The sequence below is a fragment of the Vipera berus genome (genome assembly GCF_964194415.1).
Source record: "Vipera berus genome assembly, chromosome: 5".
Lineage (NCBI taxonomy): Eukaryota > Metazoa > Chordata > Lepidosauria > Squamata > Viperidae > Vipera > Vipera berus.
The window spans coordinates 71270445-71289561 of record NC_138207.1 but is presented as its reverse complement, the minus strand read 5'-3'; the positions used below and the strand labels follow the sequence as shown (position 1 = coordinate 71289561).

General features: G+C 38.9%; 1 protein-coding gene across 1 annotated transcript in view; it reads right to left on the bottom strand.

The window, feature by feature from the left end:
• Window positions 1–19117, bottom strand: part of KNDC1 (kinase non-catalytic C-lobe domain containing 1) — a gene marked incomplete at its 5' end in the record, with an annotated part of 84928 nt that overhangs the window by 2529 nt on the left and 63282 nt on the right. Inside the window, 12 exons of the mRNA XM_081328587.1 lie at window positions 1659–1718; window positions 1847–1969; window positions 4538–4688; window positions 5464–5546; window positions 9260–9421; window positions 10262–10444; window positions 10642–10789; window positions 12881–12994; window positions 14710–14930; window positions 15930–16027; window positions 16122–16215; window positions 18602–18936. Coding sequence (XP_081184713.1) covers window positions 1659–1718; window positions 1847–1969; window positions 4538–4688; window positions 5464–5546; window positions 9260–9421; window positions 10262–10444; window positions 10642–10789; window positions 12881–12994; window positions 14710–14930; window positions 15930–16027; window positions 16122–16215; window positions 18602–18936 — 1772 coding nt within the window. The remainder of the gene's footprint in view (window positions 1–1658; window positions 1719–1846; window positions 1970–4537; window positions 4689–5463; window positions 5547–9259; window positions 9422–10261; window positions 10445–10641; window positions 10790–12880; window positions 12995–14709; window positions 14931–15929; window positions 16028–16121; window positions 16216–18601; window positions 18937–19117) is intronic.

Genomic DNA, 19117 nt, shown 5'->3' with positions numbered 1-19117 from the left:
TCTCCTTTATAAGGGAAGGTGAGGAGCAGGTGTTCCTTTTTTACCATCTCCAGTCCAGTCTAAGCTGGGATAACTTGAAATGGTCTGTAATATTATTCTCCCACGCTTGAGGAAGGAAAACATTGACCAAGAGCAGGGATGGTGAGCCTTTGGGGCTCAGGGCCAAGAATTCAGAAAATGCCCACCTTGACTCTACTTATTTGTCACTCACTCATATGCACACGCACAACTCAGACGGGGGAAAAAAAGGCTCTCTGGACCTCTCGTCCAAACTCTTCATTTATGGATCCTCTGGAAGAGAGTGCAAGAGATCCTTGATCTCACTGGGCCTTTGGAGCCCCAGAAAATGTCATGTTATTTTCGGACATTCTTGGAGACTGTCCCAAGAACAAGGCCTTCTCGTATGCAGGGGTAGGCAACCTTGGCTCTTTAATGACTCGTGGACTTCAACTCCCAGAATTCCTGAGCCAGCCATGCTGGCTCAGGAATTCTGGGAGTTGAAGTCCACGAGTCATAAAAGAGACAAGGTTGCCTACCCCTGTTCTAGATATATATCATAGGTTCACCATCACTGGCCTACAGTTTCCATGCATGTTCAGATGCCCCAGTATACTATCTGCTTACCGAGTTAGTGCCTATTCCTATACCGTAGATCGGGTTGGGGTGGGGCCACAGGCAAATCATTCACAGTCACTTGTATAGTCGTGGCCCACAAACTGAGAATGTGCTTGTAATGCCTTGGCCTCTAAGGGCTGCCAGTGTTAAGCAAAGATTACAACAGTTTGTTTAGTGATCGTTTGAAGTTACAACAGCATTGAAAAAAATGACTATTGACCATTTTTCACATTTACAACCCTTGCCACATCCTCACGATAAGGCAATTCAAATTCAAACGTTTGGCAACTGACTCCTATTTATGACGGTTGCAGCGTCCTGGGGTCATGTGATCAACTTTGGTGACCTCCTGAGAAGCAAAGTCCACGGAGAAGCCAGATTCACTTAACAACCGTGTTACTAATTAATTTAACAACTGCAGCGGTTCACTTAAGAACTATGGCAAGAAAGTTCATAAAATGAAGCAAAATTCACTTAAATGTTTCATTTAGCAACAGAAGTTTTGAGCTCAATTGTGGTTGTAAGTTGAGGACTACTTGTATAGCATGTTGGCCATTTGATCATCTCCTACAGCAGACATGTCAAACACAAGGCCTGGGGGCCGGATCCGGCCCGCGAAGTGGTTTCATGTGGCCTGCGAAGCCATCCTGGAAACAGTGAGGGAACGGCCCCCACTGCCTTGGCCCTGGCCCAGAGACCCTCCTCCTGCCAGAGACCCTCAGATCTGTCCCCCTCCTGCCCAGGCCCCCATAGGCACCCTTGATGCGAACCATGTAGAGCTGGCCACGCCCACCCAGTAGGCCATACACACTCTAGCCACGCCCACCCAGTTAGGCCACACCCACCCAGGCCATACCCACCCGTCCCCCTGAGGGCAACCGCAATGCTGATGCGGCCCTCAATGAAATTGAGTTTGACACCCCTGTCCTACAGAGAAAACATATGAAACAACCCTGAAACCAGACTTTTCAGCAACTAAACAAACATTTATAGAGGAATAGCCTCTATTCCGATTCACGATAAAGAGCTTATTTGTACTGTACCTCTACAGCCTTCAGTTCTTCCAGTATGTCAGAAACTTTAGAAGGCAAGCTTTTCCAAATCTGAACAGAAATAAAAATAAATGTTAGCTTTCTGAATATTACAAGTGGAACCCATCCTTTGCATGCTCCAAATATTATAAAAAATATATTACCTGCGTAAACTACTAATAAATATGCACACTACTCACAGGCAATTGTCTGACAATGAGATTTTCCAGACCTCTGAGGATTTGCATCGCAGTGGCAAAATTTCTTTGCTTGTAGCAACACTTGGCAGTGAAGAGAAATTTTGACACCAAATTCATTTGTACCTGGAGAACAAATAGAATACATTTTCTAACAATATTTATCACTTTTTTCGGCCAATGTTATAACCCATGCTTGGAATGCCCAGCACTCAATGTCAAAAAAACACATTTCCAGGAAAGACTTCATTTTTTGTTACACAGTCAGGGAGGACATTATCATTATATGAAGACAACTGGGAATAGCTAAATGCTTTCAACTCCAGTTAGCTAAATGTAATAAAATTCATTTCCCATTGGCAACCAAAACAAAATGTTCACTTAAAAAGGGAGATTTTGGTATCAGATTAAATAAATTACTGTAATTGTTTTGTTCGCTGAAACCACAGAGCACATCTTATATATTTTTTCCTGTGAAACTCCTCTTCATCAGATTTATTCCATAACTACAAAAACTTTGGTTTCCAAGTAATTTCTGGTTACTAAGTGATAATTATGTGCATTTCTGAGAAGGAAAGGGGGGGAAGGCTTTATTTTGGTTAATGATCAGAATATAGCAAGATAAAATATAATAACATACAATAAAGCATCTAAGCAAATTAAATCTATAAACTCTAGAAAACTAAATAAATTATAAAATCTATTGATACAAATAGAAAACAAAGAACAAAGAACAAGCATCCTGGTGCATTTGACCTATCACAGTGCAATAAAATACATATTACATTTTAATATATTAAAATACAAATTATAATATCTAATGATACAATATTTAATAGGCATACAATTTCAGAGTTCACATAATATATTCCTTTTTAATATAACTTCATTGAATTTCAAAAACTGATAAAATACAGGACATTAGAAAAAAGTTAGCAAAAAAAGCAAGAAAAAGAAAAATTTAAAGTGTAAACAATTAAGCAATTGTTCCCTTTTGGTATCTGCAAGGGATGTTGCTATATTTACAGACTTTCAAAGAAACTATCTCAGACAATTGATACCAAAGATAAACTACACTTGACTGTCCTGGACCATTTGCTAATCATGCTATTAAATGGCGTGCCAGTTTGGTAGCAGTTAAGGTACCAGGCTATAAACCAGCCCATCTTAAGTGGGAAGCCATCGAGGTGGCCTTGTGCCAGTCATTCTCTCTCAACCCTAGAAAGGAGGCAAGGAAAAACCACTTCTAAAAACGCTGCCAAGAAAACTGCAGGGACTTGTCCAGGAGTCAACACTATCTTGAAGACACATATCCACACAGATGTGTCAAACAGCACATACAAAGAGCTGGGGAATTCTGAGAGCTGAAGTCCACACATCTTAAAAGTTGCCTATTTCAACAAACACTGCTCTATAAGGAATGTTCTTATACTTCCCTGTCCAAAGAACAGCTGGTAAAACATCAAATCACAGCTCATTTGCTTTTGTGCAATGCTATAGACAGAAAACCAAATCAACAATAATCAGCTTTAGAGCCTGAGTGACAAAAATAGATTTGCTTAGTAAGGAAAATGACATCAAGATAGGACATGTCAAATAATGATTGACTTGAAAATTTTCTCAATATATGGAAGAGGAAGACAAGACCTGATGATACCACCATATTCCTCGTTTGCTGTTCAGTGAACCTATATCATATTCGGTGGTGATTAAAGAACCTATCCAAAGTTATACTGTGAGGCAATCTGTGTTAGTAAAAGGGAACAACAAGGATTTATGTCTACCTGAATGGGCAAGTTAAACAAAGCTTCAGCTATAGAGACAAAGTGCAAGCACCAGGTAGGTCTCTCAAATGCTGGACCTGCCAACTCACTAGCAGGCAGATGACTTGTAGGAGAATGCCGGAACCAGCACAGTTGCAATGAACAGGTCAACAGAGTTCCACTTGCCCATTAGAGAAGGATAGATCTTTGCCCTTGTACTTCTCATAGTATAAAAACAAACCCGAAATGTTTAACTTCACCTCTGTGGGCTGGAAGGGATTTCAGGATGTTATCACTATAGGGGTGAAGGTAAACTTTTTTTTAAAATGTAGTTCAGAGATAAGAAAAGATTTCTCTGACAGCAAAAGAGCCGTGGTGGTGCAGTGGTTAGAATGCAGTATTGCAGGCTAACTCTGCTGACTGCCAGCAGTTTGATCCTGGCTCAAGGTTGACTCAGCCTTCCATCCTTCCGAGGTCATTAAAATGAGGACCCAGATTGTTGGGGGCAATATATACTGATTCTGCAAACTACTTAGAGAGGGGTGTAAAGCACTATGAAGTGGTATATCAGTCTAAATGCTATTGCTAATGCTTTTGTGTTTCCCAAAAAAATAAGACCTATGCCGAAAACAAGCCCTAGCTGCAAGAGGCCACAGAAGAACTTGCACAGCGGTGCAATAGGTGTCGAAGCATGGGAGGCCTGGGTGCGGTGGTCCTAAGGTAAGCAGTTAAGACATCCCCAAAAATAAGACCTGGTGCCTCTTTGGGGGGCAAAAAAAAGATATAAGACCAAGTCTTATTTTCAGAAAACAGTATTATGATCCTTTCTTCAGAGAAGAAATATGCATTAACCACATAAGTAAATAACAAGTAAACAAGTAAATAAGCACACACACACACACATACCTATTCCTGAAATAGGAATACATACCTTAGAGCTGCAGCTGCTGACAATTTCAGCAGCAACCCAGGTACTGATGTTATCTGCGTATTTTAAAAGCTGCAGGAGGTAATCATCTTGGACACAGTTTTTCACAAAAAGGTTATAGGCTGGAGAAGATAGCAGTTCAGAGGAAGAAGCCCTGTAAAAGAAAAACAATTTACAACACTTACAGCTCAAGTCTAACTATGCAAAAGCTAACATAACTCATTGCAAGGAAAGCAATGAATTGGAATGTATTTATTTCCACCCTCAAGGGATATAAGGTCAAAGCTCAAAGACATGAGTAACCTAAATTTTCAGCAAAAACGTTATTCTCAGAATGTATCATAACTGGCAAGTACAAGGCTAGGAACAAAGTAAATGCCTTGGATAAATTATCCTCAAGTTATCCAGTCTTTGGTTTGCCTTCCTTAATAGCCCAGATGATGCCAGGAATAAAACTAGACTTCTGAAATTGTTCCTGTCTCACATCATCTTATGTAGAACTAGATAAGTTTTTTATCATGAAACGCAACCTCAGAGATGTTGCAGTGAACTTGCAGGGACACCAAAGGATCTTTTAGTAGAAAAATATAGAGAACAGTTAGTGAGCTTGTTGAGAAGCCCCAGGGCAGCATGGTCCAGTTTGGGAATAGCTAGGTGCTTCCTTAACTGAGAAAGTTTGGGAACATCTGCCTTAGAGGTAAACATGTTGAGATGGTTCTGATTAAATGCACTGTCTTCTATTCTGCCATTTTAATCCATCTAAGAAAGAAAAAGCATCAAAGGGTTTCTGCAGAGTCACCACATATCAACAGAAGGAGCTACTAAATGACGGCTCTAGCCTGTAATTAAAGCTAAGCAGAAGCTAAATACTCTGGCATGTCAGCAGTTTCCCACTTTCATCAGTAGGGTTGGCTAAATAGCAAACTTACTTTGGGAGAAGCACAGTTTTATCGTTGACCCTGAGCATTCTTGAATTCAGAAAATGCACTGGATGACATTTGTAGAACATTTCCTAAACAGACGAAAGAAAATCGCTATGTATTATATATATATTCTATTTTGCACGGCTCCATCATTGGGTTTTCTCATCCGAAATCACGTAGTCTCTTAGGAAATGACCTCCCCCCAAAAAACACCAATTACACCAATAAAACAAGGAGCATCAGTGGTATTTCTTTACATTCCATCCATGTCTCTTGTCAACGCTGCTAACATCAGATGTTTTTGCTCCAACAGCATATGGAGATGCAACCATTTTCCTTCCTATGTTTTACTCTTAGAATTAGAGTTAGAATTAGATGATACTGGGGTGGGGGGTGGGGAGGAGGAATGTGCATGGGAGTTTAGTTAGACATAACAATACAGTAACTAGTGTGTGAACCAAGGTTAATGAAATAAGAGATGATAAGAATTGGCGGGTTGGAGAACTGGAAGGAAAGCTTGCATTTCAAACTAATTGGAGAATGTGATTTATGACTGTTAACTAGAGGGGGGAATTGTGCTTTGATACTATGTGCTCAGGGGAGGGGTATTCAGATTTTGGCTTTGACTACTGTACGTAAGTGCCGATGTTATGCTTCTCGAATAAAGATTCTTTAAGGTAAACAATGCCTCAAAGTTCTTTGAAGGGTTTCATCTGTCGGAGCCATGACATCTCTCTCATTAAAAGCCTTTCTACAAGGCAATCACAGCAATTTTAGTCCAAAAGAACTAATCCTGATCCCAACTGAAATGCATCCTTAGCAGCTTCATTCTATAAATGATGTGAGTCACTGATAGAAGTGAGCATCTGGTCAATTTTCTTTCAGCTTTGAAACTATGCAGGCTCAGATCTAACGAATGCTTAGATGGGAGACCATCAGAAACTACCAGAGCTTCTAGCTCAGGGGTCTTCAGACTTGGCCCTTTTATGACTTGTGGACTTCAACTCCCAGAATTCCTCAGCCAGGCATGCTGGCTGAGGAATTCTGGGAGTTGAAGTCCACAAGTCATAAAAGGGCCAAGCTTGAAGACCCCTGAGCTAGCTAGATTGGAAAGTAACAAGCTAACAAACCCCCAAAAAGGAATGGTAAACAACCCCTTTCTGGTTGCCAAAGAAAACGTAGTGAATCTGTCCATTTAGTCTACAGAAGTCAAATGGAGATTGAATTGCTGTTCGTATCTTTCAAGTCCAATATAAGTTTCTTACAGATGTGCTATTCCTCTTTTAAGGGATTAGGGAACATTGTTTTTCCTAAGGTATTGTAACAATACCTTATGAGGCCCAGGTATGACTGAAAAGTTGTTTGCTATATAGTAAGGGAATGTGGTCACTGAATACATGATAGCAGTGTTCCAATATCTCAGGGGCTGCCACAAAGAAGAGGGAGCCAAGCTATTCTCCAAAGCGCCTGAAAGCAGGACAAGAAGCAACGGATGGAAACTAGTCAAGGAGAGAAGCAACCTAGAACTAAGGAGAAACTTCCTGACAGTTAGAACAATTAACCAGTGGAACAACCTGCCTCCAGAAGCGGTGAATGCTCCAACACTGGAAGTTTTTAAGAAGAGACTGGACAGCCATTTGCCTGAAATGGTCTAGGGTTTCCTGCCTGAGCAGGGGGTTGGACTAGATGACCTCCAAGGTCCCTTCCAACTTATTATTATTATTAAAGTTACTAGGGGGAATTGCAGTGTATACCAATGGGTGTGGCCAGAGACCTAAAAGTGCATTATCTTATAACTTGAAATTCAGGAATTTTACTCTAGCAATATATTTATTGTACATATTTATAGTAGAATATGCTGCACCAAACAATTTCTTTCCCAAACAAATAGAACTTTTCCTAAAGTTCAACAAACCTGAACTTTTTATGCCACCCAACGTTCACTTTCCAATGAGATGGATGGGCATATAAATTTAGTTAATAAATCAGTTGATTTGGGGAAGAAATTTGTGCTGAAGATGGTTAAGGCTATAATTTCAATTATATTGAAGGTTTTTTTTAGTAAGCAGAAATCTTTTTTTTTACCATCATTTAGTTCTGGAATGCCATTATCCCCAAGATGTCTCTCATACTGATGTCCAGACTGAAAAATGTCCCCCTCCATGCAGGGTAACATTAAAATAGCACAAAGGTTAGGGTGGTCCTAAGATGTGGACGGAGTCCAAATGTTCCCTCTTTGGACAGAAGTTTCTCAATTTGTTCTAGTCTGACTCCTGGCTAAGGGTCACTGTCATCTCATGGTCATTAAGAGAAGAAAAAGAAACTTTTTAATACTATGATGAGTGTTTAGAATTCCTCCTAGTAATCAGGTCAGTGTTGCTACAGAGGTTTTCTTTGCAATAACTGAAAAAAGCCATATTTTGTTTTACTGTCATACTATCTAGAGTGTCTTCTGCTATATTCTTATTTTAATTCTATAGTGTAAAGAGCCAGAAAAGGAAGGAGAGAAAGCAGTGATAGAGCTAAACTTTGTAGGTATTCGTCTGATGGGATAAGTCGACACCATACCACACACAACAAATTTTATTCAGAACAGGCAAGTTGTTAGTTGTTAAAGCCATTAGAAAGTTTTCAAGTACAAGAACTGGGCTTTCAAATATTTAACAAACTTATATGCTCCTAATCATAATTGACTCACTACATTACCACCAGATCAAAATAAACAGCAATGAATAAATTGCCACACTAATTAATTTCCCATTATTAATAATCAACATTATAATAATTATAAATTTAACATTATTCCATTAACAAATGAAATCCAGTTCGGGATGGTGTTTAGTCAGTCCCCAAATTGCCTTAGATTATTCTAATTGACAGCAGTATTGCTACTATTACAAAGATTTTTAAAAAATACCACCTAGGAACTCCTCGACCAGTATTTCTCAACATTGGCAATATTAAGGCTGGCAGACTTCAACTGCCAGAATTCCCCAGCCAGCCATGTTGGCTGGGGAATTCTGGGGGTTGAAGTCTGCCTGCCTTAATATTGCCAATGTTGAGAAACAGTTCTAGATCCTTGAGTTTCACATTGTTTGTTGTGATGGAGAGATTTTTTATATCTATTTCCTGATACAAGATTCGTCATTCAGAGGCAAAGCAGTACAGCAGGGGTAAGCAGAATAGTGCCCACTGGCTCCCTGCTCTGACTTAAACAAAAAATTTCCCCCCAAAAAAAAGAATTAAATAGGAGGTTGGCATTTTGCAAAGAGAAAGTATCGGCATTTAGCATCCTTTTAGAGCAATTTCTCTGGACCTCACAAAGGGCTATTTTGGCTTCCGCTAAATGCTTCTTGATACCAATATGATTATTTGGGGGGGCACTTTTGAATTTTACTCAGGACACTTACTCTTTTTACTGACTGAAAGCTAGAAATTCAGAATACATAATTCTAAATAACTTCTTTCAATTGGAATGAAAACTGGTACGATTTGTCCGGTAACAATGCTCTAGCTTGCCTACAAATTTCAGCACATTCTGGAGGAAAATAATAGAATTTATAGTAATTTATATGTGATGAAGAGGTTTGTCTCTTGGGGTCAGTGAGTCAACTCTGACAACCTCTAAGGCAAGCCAGCAGAGATTAAGCTATTGAGATGGTTTTAGTTTGGTTTTTCAAAATGGATTTAGTGCTTTCTCCACATTCTGAATATATTGTTATATATAAACCTGGAGTGTTACAACATAGCAATATTTAAAGAGTATAATGCTAAAACCATTGTGACAGAAAATCCATTTTACCTGTTCTAATAATGTCAGCTGACAACAAAGTTGTTCTGCAGTATATTCAGTTAAGAAATATGGAGCCTCAGCTATTTTGAGGCAGAAGCCAGATAATTCTTCTGTTGCGGGTCTATAACACAACTGGGATTCAGCGCCTTTTGAGAGTCTCCGGCTAAGACGCTGTTTGAGAAGGACAAGAGTCATTAGCTACATCTTTCACAGGCAAAATTGAAACCAGTCTTACATAAGATAAATAATTTAATATTGTATCAAATATTATATACAACTATACACAATTATATACAACTATACGGGTAAGAGTCTTAGATTTTCTTCACATAATAATTCCTCGTAATTTTCTTAATTTCAATACTAATTTATTCAACAGCAGAAGAGATTCTACAAATATGACCAAACAGGAACCCCTTTGAGAAATTTATTTTTTCTAGATTTTATTTATTTATTTATTTAATTTACTTTAATTTATTTATTTCTCTCTCTCCTGTCTTTATTATTTTTATAAATAACTCAAGGCAGCAGTGAACATATCCAGCACGCCTTCTTCCTCCTATTTTCCCCACAACAACAAACCTGTGAGGTGGGTTGGGCTGAGAGAAAGTGACTAGCCCAAAGTCACCCACCTGGCGTTCAGCGTGACAACAGGACTTGAACTCACAGTCTCCTGTTTTCTAGCCTGGCGCCTTAACCATCAGATTTATGAAAATAAATCATACATCTCAATTATTTCATGCAATTAACTGTTCTTTGGTTCTGTCTATAGCTAAGAAGGGAGATTAGAAGATGCGACCCGTGGAGGGTTCCTTTTCATAGCATCCGATAGAACTTCTATATCCACTCAAAATCAAGATTCACCTCTTAATTTAGATGTAAACCTTCCATGATAACTTAGCTAAGGCACTCTTTCAAACAGCAGTCCTAAATGAGGCTAGTAAGCATAGTAAGGAAGAATAAAATTGGATATTATCATATATGAATATAAAGCAAAATTAGGGAAATTACCTTTTGTAAAACATTTCCTGAATCTCTTTTGCATGAAAAACGTAGCGATCGTGTTTCACGCATCTCCATCTCTTGTTCCCATACTTCCATCTTGCAGAACTGAGAAACATTTCTCTCTTTTTTACCAGCAATGTTATTAAGTAATGACAGCAATTGTCTGCCACAACCGTTGAGTGGAACTACCTGCAAAAAAGGTCCACGGTTACATTCTTTTGCTTCAAACTGTGTCTTAACCTACCTGAAATAAATTTTATTTCCATTCCCCCCCCCCATTCTCAAACAATTATATTTAGAATAAAGTACTGGAATATTACATGCAGTAATTTAGAGGTGATTTAGAAGACATTTATATCAGGTTTTCTGTCAAAGCAGTTAATTACCTGAGAAATGATAAAGTCTTTTAATATTCGCATGAAATTAGGGTTTATGCTAAAGTCTACGGTATAACAGTCTTCGATCCAAGCTTGAAGAATGGAGAAACTACGGTGGTATATTTTGCTGAACAATGAACAAGATTCTGGGCTGGAGCTAAGAAAATAAAAAAAAAATGAACAGGTGTTTTCACGCTGGCATAAGCATTCAAAAAGATTGTCTTTCAGCTTACTACATAATAAAAATATAATTTTTAAAATCAAGAAAACTTGAAATACGATTATAGATTTTAACCTAAGGAAGAATGTCCAATCAGTGAAAGAATTGACCAAACTTAAACTGATGCCCTTGGGAATTTCTTCAGATCCTCTATCTCCGGTCTAAAAATGCACCAGTAACCCTTTTGGCCATTTTAGGTATTGACTGGAATAGAGATCACTTTCTGAACTGCTTGTTAAGTCTTACGCAGCTCCTTTTAAACATGGCTTTAGTGTTGCTTTGAAAGAACTCTACAGTTTAAAATGTCCTACTAGTGCCGAGCCCAGAGTCTATCTATTTCAACCATTAAAGAGAGCTAGGTTCTACTGGTCTGTGTTGGTGGCTCTGATATCACTGGGGGAATTACGTTCGTCAGTGAGAGGTTTCGTGGGGCTCCTATTTTCACTGTTTTTGTTACCTGAAATAGAGAAAGTGACTCTATTTTGCTTGCTTCATTCTGGCTCCCTATGTAGGAGATGACCCATCATCAGTCATGAGTCCCTATGGGCCCACAAGAGATCAAAGTCCAGCCCACCTTGAATTCCTTTCTTAACTCCCATTAATTTCCCTTGACCGTTAGCAGTTCAGATTCTTATTGAGAGTTAAAGCTTGCAATAAATCCTTATATTCATTTGAACTGCCTGAATCTCCTGACTTCCCCGGCGCTTGACATCATGGCCACATACAGACTATTCCTAGGTGACGCTGGGCTTAGGGCCAGGACTGCCATTCCTTAGCAGCATTAATCAAGGACGGAGCTCATTCCCTACTGATCACTCCCTACTTCCCTTTGCTACCCACTTCTTCCAATCTCTCAACTGGGTTTTTATGATCCTTTGGAAGAGTGCTAAACTTATGTTTAAAAATAGGTATGGCACTATTCCAAAAAGACCGTTAAACCTATTTCATTCAACTACTGCTAAGTTTGTAAGCCGCCCTGAGTCTTCGGAGAAGGGCGGGATATAAATGGAATTAAAATAAAATAAAAAAAATAAAAATAATCGGTCACAGGTAGCTAAATACAGGCAGTCCTTACCTTACGGCCAAAATTTAGCCCCAGATTTTTGTTGCTAAGTGAGAAATTTGTTCTGCCCCATTTTACGACATTTCTCGCCGTGTTTGTTCAGTGAATCACCGCAGTCGCTAAATTAGTAATACGATTCTTAAGTCAATCTGGCTTCCCCATTGACTTTGCTTCTCAGAAGGTTGCAAAGAGCGACCTTCTGGGGCACTGAAACCATCATAAATGTGAGTCAGTTGCAAAGCATCCGATTTTTTGATCACCTGACCATGGGGTTGCTGCAAAGGTCATAAGTGTAAAAAAATGGCCGTCACTTAGTTTTTCCAGTGCTGTTGTAACTTCGGACGGTCACTAAATAAACTGTTATAACTTGAGGACTACCTGTAGTCCTTTCCAAGCACCTGTCAGCAATCACCCGATCCTTTCCGTGTTAGAGAGATATTTGGGGTAAGAGGAAATGAAGGTAAGAAAATCTGCCAATCACTTTCCTTACTTTGTTCTGCGTTTAAGGACAGCACAATTGCTAATTTTGTTATTGTGACAAGAAAAAGGCTTGGTAACGCAGGTAGGAAATCTAAAGGTGGCAAAAACTTCCAATTGGCACAAGAACTATTTATTTATTATTTATTTATTTTTGGGACTTATATGCCGGCCTATCTCCCGAAGGACTCAGGGCGGCTAACAACAATAAAACACAATAATACAAATGTTAAAAAAGGTTAAACTAACAAGCCCCAATGATAAAATGATAAAATATTAAAAATATTCTATTTAAAAATCCCTATCGTCAGTCCAGGTCAGCCTGATGGAAGAGAAATGTTTTAAAGCCACGACTAGCTTATTCGGTTATGTCCTCTGACTACAAATTAAGCAATTCTTCCTAATTATGAAAAGGCACATAATGAAGGCCACTTAAATACTAGTGACTTCAAATGTACCTGATTTCAATGGGATTTTCATTTACTTACCTGGGCAAGGTAATTCTGATTCTATCAAGAAGAAATTGTAAAAGTTCCTCTTGTGAGCAGAAGTAGCGAAAAGTGAATAGAAACTGTTGAACATAGCCTTTTAAAAATGCATCTCTGAAGAATACAAAGGAAAACAATGAAGCAAGCTAAAATATGCTTTACTGGAGTCGAGAATAACAGAAAAATAGGAAGCAAAAGGAAATTATTCAATTAGGTATCACTTAATATCACAATTTCTCTTTTTGTTGTTCTCTCCGAAATAGTTTTGTTAAATGCGTGCTACCAAGGAACACATTTTTGACATTACTGTGAGCCAAAAACACTTTTAAGCTGCAGTCTGCAAATTTGAAAAATCAATTTTGTTTCTAAAAGCTGCAGAATTAAGCACTCACCTAAGAAGTGGACAAAGCTACTGCAATTTCAGTTGGTCTGAAATGTCAAACACAAGGCCCGGGGGCCAGATCCGGCCCGCGAAGTGCTTTCATGTGGCCCGCGAAGCCATCCTGGAAACAGGGAGGGAACGGCCCCCACTGCCTTGGCCCTGGCCCAGAGACCCTCCTTCTGCCAGAGACCCTCAGATCTGTCCCACTCCTGCCCGGGCCCCCATAGGCACCCTTTATGCCAATGATGTAGAGCTGGCCACGCCCACCCAGTAGGCCATACACACTCTAGCCATGCCCACCCAGTAGGCCACACCCACCCTCGCCATTCCCACCCTGCCCCCTGAGGGCAACCGCAATGCTGATGTGGCCCTCAATGAAATTGAGTTTGACACCCCTGGTCTGGATGCTTAAAAGTGTAGTAAGAAAAGGCTTACTACATTTTAAAGTTAAGAAATAACCATTTATCTTGCTTTCCTAAGCTTTTACATGACAGGGGCATTTTTCACAGGACTCTAGACCAATGTGAGAAAAAACAAATCAGCAGTCTTCTTGTCCCCTGCCCTCCCCTGTGGCTACATTTTTTAAAGGTTTGCAAAAAATGCTAAGAATTCTAGCCTAGTAATCATTATTTTCTTCTTTTCTTTCTGCAAACTATCCAGTGGGGTGGTCACTGAAATATGTTTGGCAGTTATTCTTCTTTTCTAGACTAAATTCTCACACAAATAACTGATTCCAGGTAGTCCTCGACTTACGACGACAATTGGGACCACAATTTCGGTTGCTTAAGCAAGGCAATTGTTAAATGGATCATGCCTGATATTACGATCTTTGCCATGGTTGACAAGCAAATAAACTGCAGTTGTTAAGTGATCGTGCAGTCATTAAACCAATCCAACTTCCCCTGTTAATTTTACTTTATCACATGACAGGAGTGATGCTGCAGTGGTTGTAAGTGCAAGGACTGATTCCAAGTTACATTTTTTTCAGCGGCATCGTAACTTTGAGCAGTCGCTAAATGAATGGTTGTAAATTGAGGACTACCTGTATATTCAGGAGACCAGTTGTGCTTTTATTTACAGTGCATAATGTCCTATTAATTGGAGATAAGTAAAACAAAAGAACTTGAAGATTTTTGATCCCAGCTCCAAAATGAATGAAAATCATTTCCCTCCATTACTGAAAAATGAAGGAAGAAAGATCTCGTAAACTAAAACATCTTTTAATTGTACATGAAATTTCTCCATGTAGCCACTCAACAAGCATCATATTTCCACAGATAGGAAAACTGGAGAAGTCCTATAAAGCTGCTGTACCTAATCAAGTAACACCGAGCTACAGTAGATGGACCAATATCACATTTTCTAGGGAAAACCTGAAGTGGCCTTAAGGTTGGAACTGATACGCAGTTTTATTGTACCATAATCTCTAGTGCAAAAGAGGCTGTACCTGGAATACAGATATGCCATTAATGCAAGTGGAGTTCCGGCTTGAAGACTTCTTGGGCAATTCTGACTGTCATTATGCTGAATTTCACTTGGGGTTTTGCTTATATGATAAAAAAGTAACATGCCATCTGAGGCACTGATGTCCGATGGTTCGTTTCTTCCCATATTAACCACTGTAAGAAAGTTGCATGGCTCAACGCCCCATTTTTCTGCATTCAGAATCTGCAGCAAAACGAGACAAGAAAGAAACAAACAGAAAAAATACAGAGGGAAAAAAATGCTTCCGAAAGATGTGGGGTAACAAGGGGGGAGAAAATGCAGTACTAATATGGTATGCAAGGGTGTGTTGGGGTTTTTTTGTTGTTGTTGTTTTGTCTTCAAGTCAGTTTTTGATTCCTGGACTAGGACTATTTCTAAAATGGGTAGGGATATGCAGCAGAAAACAAGAGTCATTACCTTCATAGGATTGTTGAATGTATTTATTTTTGAATAATGTATTGAATAATGTATTATTTTTTGAATAATTTTTTTACTGAATGATGCCCTATGGCATGGCAAAACTGCTTCCCATGCAAAACGACATCAGGAAATATAAACAGCATTCCACAGATGTCACCAAAATACCATTTGTACCTCACAGTGACTTTCATTAGTATTTGGTCTATTTGAATGGCTCTTTTACAAAGAGAGAGAAACGGTGTAGATCAGGGGTGTCAAACTCAATTTCATTGAGGGCCACATCAGCATTGTGGCTGTCCTTGGGGGGCCAGGTGGGTATGGCCAGGGTGGGCGTGGCCTACTGGTTGGGCATGGCTAGAGTGCGTATGGCCTACTGGGTGGGCATGGCCAGCTCTACATCATTGGTATCAAGGGTGCCTATGGGGGCCTGGGCAGGATTGGGACAGATCTGGGGGTCTCTGGCAGAAGGAGGGTCTCTGGGCCAGGGCCAAGGCAGCGGGGGCCGTTCCCTCTCTGTTTCCAGGATGGCTTCAGGGGCCACATGAAACCACTTTGCGGGCCGGATCCGGCCCCCGGGCCTTGTGTTTGACATGTCTGGTGTAGATGATGAAGAATCCAACTTTGCAACTTTAGCTAACTGGAGCAATTATGTTGGACAAGTGCAGTTGTCACCTGAATAGTATGTCAATGCATGGAAGCCTAGATGTTCACTGATATAGAATTAGATGTCCACACCCAATTTTTGAAAACTCACATAGTTACCTGGAGATACTTCTTCACAAGTTCAAGAAACTGTATCTTTGATTTCATTTCTTCTATCTGTCTCTCCAGCTTTGGCAACAAAGCTTTTATTTCTCCACCTCAAGATTTGAAAAGTGCAATCAGGACCACGTTGCATCAGCACAGATGAACAATTGCTATAAGACAGTGGTTAAATTCATTTCACAAATATACCTTTGCTGCTTCTCTCTTTATACAACAGCCTCTGGTGGAAGTTTATGGTCTTTCTGTAATTTTTTGTCTCGATCATTATCAGCTGGTCAAGTTCCTGGTGGAAGAGGCAGAACAAAATGAAAGTGATGCCATTTCTCTGCGGACTTCCGATAAGAAAAACTGAGTAGCGTAAGGATCAATTTAAGAGCACGTTCATCAAAACATTTAGTAGTGCTTCTTGCCATGGTGGTGCAGTGGTTAGAATGTAGCATTGCAAGCAAACTCTGCCCACAATCTAGAGTTCGATCCTGACAGGGTTCAAGGTTGACTCAGCCTTCCATCCTTCCAAGATCGGTAAAATGAGGACCTAATATGCTGACTCTGTAAACCGCTTAGAGAAGGCTGTAAAGCATTGTGAAATGATATATAAGTCTAAGTGCTATTGGTATTGCTGTGCTTCATATTAGATCTTCCCAGTTCCTAGCCAATCCCTCTGATACCTAAACTTGGATATCATTTATGATTTGCTCCAAGTGAAGATAAGATCCTCCACATTCTGTTTCAGTAAGCTCTAGAGCATGGGTGTCCAATCTTTTGGTTTGCCTGGGCTGCTCTGAGTGAAGAGGAATTGCTTTATAATATAGTGTCACATTACTAGCTGTCCAGGACTGTATGTGGCCTATGAGCTGTGGGTTGGACACGCCTGTTCTAAATCATATCCAGTGCAACATGTGAAAGGGAAAATAGAAGCTATAACCAGTCATAATGTATTGTATCTCAACAGTTTCTTATAAGCCCTCCCAACATCTGACCATTCTGTCCGAAGAAACAAATAGTTAAGCTGGTAAGTCAGATTTATTTTAGCCTATCTCTGCATTTTATGTGAAATACTTAACAAATACATAAGTAAATGGAATGTTAATATGTTAATATTTCTTCACCAAGATTATTTAACAATTCAGTTAAGTCCACCTTCAGATACTGAGAAACTGTCAGAATATTTTGACTGCCTTGACAGGAAAATCAGCAGGTAAATAAAAATATCTATAAAGATATTGAGACAATCAGGGCCTAGTCACATGGCTCAACATCTTCTTTGTGTTATTAAAATCATTTATATCCCAGTTTTCTATTACGAGATATACAAACTGACTTATCACATAAAAAAACATATTTTACTTCTTGTTTTCCAGAGTGCATTTTGCCTAAAGTACAAGATTGGTTATTAATTTTTTCTCCTCTTTGAAAACTTTACAAGCATAATAAAAATTCTGAGAGTTCCTTAAGAATGAATTTATATTCTATATAAATATTAACTAGCCCTACTGAAGTTCCTACAATCATTCTAGCCCAGGGCCTTGTAAATATTTGATTGGGAGAGTCAATTCAATCAGCTCAAGTGAACCTCTAAATCAAATATGTTTTCTAAATTGAAAATAAATTCAGAATGCCCTTCAGTGGATTAGAAATGTTTGGATACTCTTGTGCATGAACAAAAAATATGTTTTTTCCTCTTGTAGAAATATGAATAAAATCTACCTTATTTGACAATCTGATTGGAATTTCTGAACAAAAAATCAGTTCAACACTCCAAATGAATTCAAGGTGACATCAAACTGACGATTTGAATCTGATTTTATTTGATTTACACAGCCCTATTCAAAAATACATTTATCCCACTGCAACAAAGATTTGCATGTAAAACAATATGAATATACACAAGGAAATACTTCCAATCCCTTTTAAAGATTCATCTGAGATGGCAAAATATGTATTTTCTTTTGGGATCACCAATTAATTGAAATAAACAAGAAGTCCATTGCAATAATAGTTTCTCTTTTAGTAAGTACAGTACCAGCTTTTGACAGCAGGAGGAGGAGGAGGAGGAGGAGGAGGAAGAGGAGGAGGAGGAGGAGGAGGAGGAGGAGGAGGAGGAGGAGGAGGAGAAGAAGAAGAAGAAGAAGAAGAAGAAGAAGAAGTATTTTCATTATTTTCAGAAGCAACAAAGCATTGGATTCTTGAAGATTCATTATTTACAACTATAGATGCTTATTTGCATATTGAAAAATATTTAGTAAAAGTAATAATAGGAATGCAGTGATCCAAAGCCAGAGAGTTTAGTTTCTCTTTGTGTTAGGAAAAAATCCTTAAGTACAGTTGAACATATATGTTTTTAATCTGTTGAAATAAAAGCCATCTCTTGCCTGCCTTACAAACCTCTTCCCGAATCTTGAGGGTTACACTGGTAATTTCTCTGATAAGAACACCACATGGCAAGTGAATTGGTTTAATCTGTATACTACTAAAACTTTCCTTCCTGTACCCTTTAACTGGGCAAAAGAGTGCATCATACAGCAAGAATTTCTGAATCAAGGTACCTCAACTTACAAAATGCATCCAAAAATCCGTGACCGTGATTCCCTCTAATATATTGCTCTATATTACATGCTACCCAAGGTCAATACACAGTTTTTCCATCTTAAGAAAACAGGATGGCTTACCATTTTTTTAGCATCAATATTTTGAGTTCCACGAGCTTTTTGTTTTCCAAGTTTTCTAAAATAATTGTGTACATCTAGACTGAACCATTCCGAACCATAGAATGCGCTGCTCCAACCAGGATAAAATCCAGGCAATTCAGAAAGAGAGGAAGAGCTGGAGTATATATTTTCTTCCATTATTTCTTGAATTTCTTCTTGCTTTTGTTCTGTTTCTACAACATGTGGCCCACTGCAACACTTTTCGGTCTGCAAACATTCTCCCTCCATCTGTATTCCAACTAGGAGAGTTTGTGATTCAACTTCCTTGTCATCGGCATCCATGCCAGCAACATGAACTACATTTTTATGGAAAATTAAAGAGCAAAGAAAGGAAACTGTAATGCCTTAGGTTAGTTATGTTCCTCTAGTGGCTAAATTTCCCACCTTTGTTCTCTGTTTTTGTATTTTATTTTTTTTATCTTCGTATGAACTTGGGCAATGCGTACATTGAATAAATAAAATCAAATAAATTAAAAA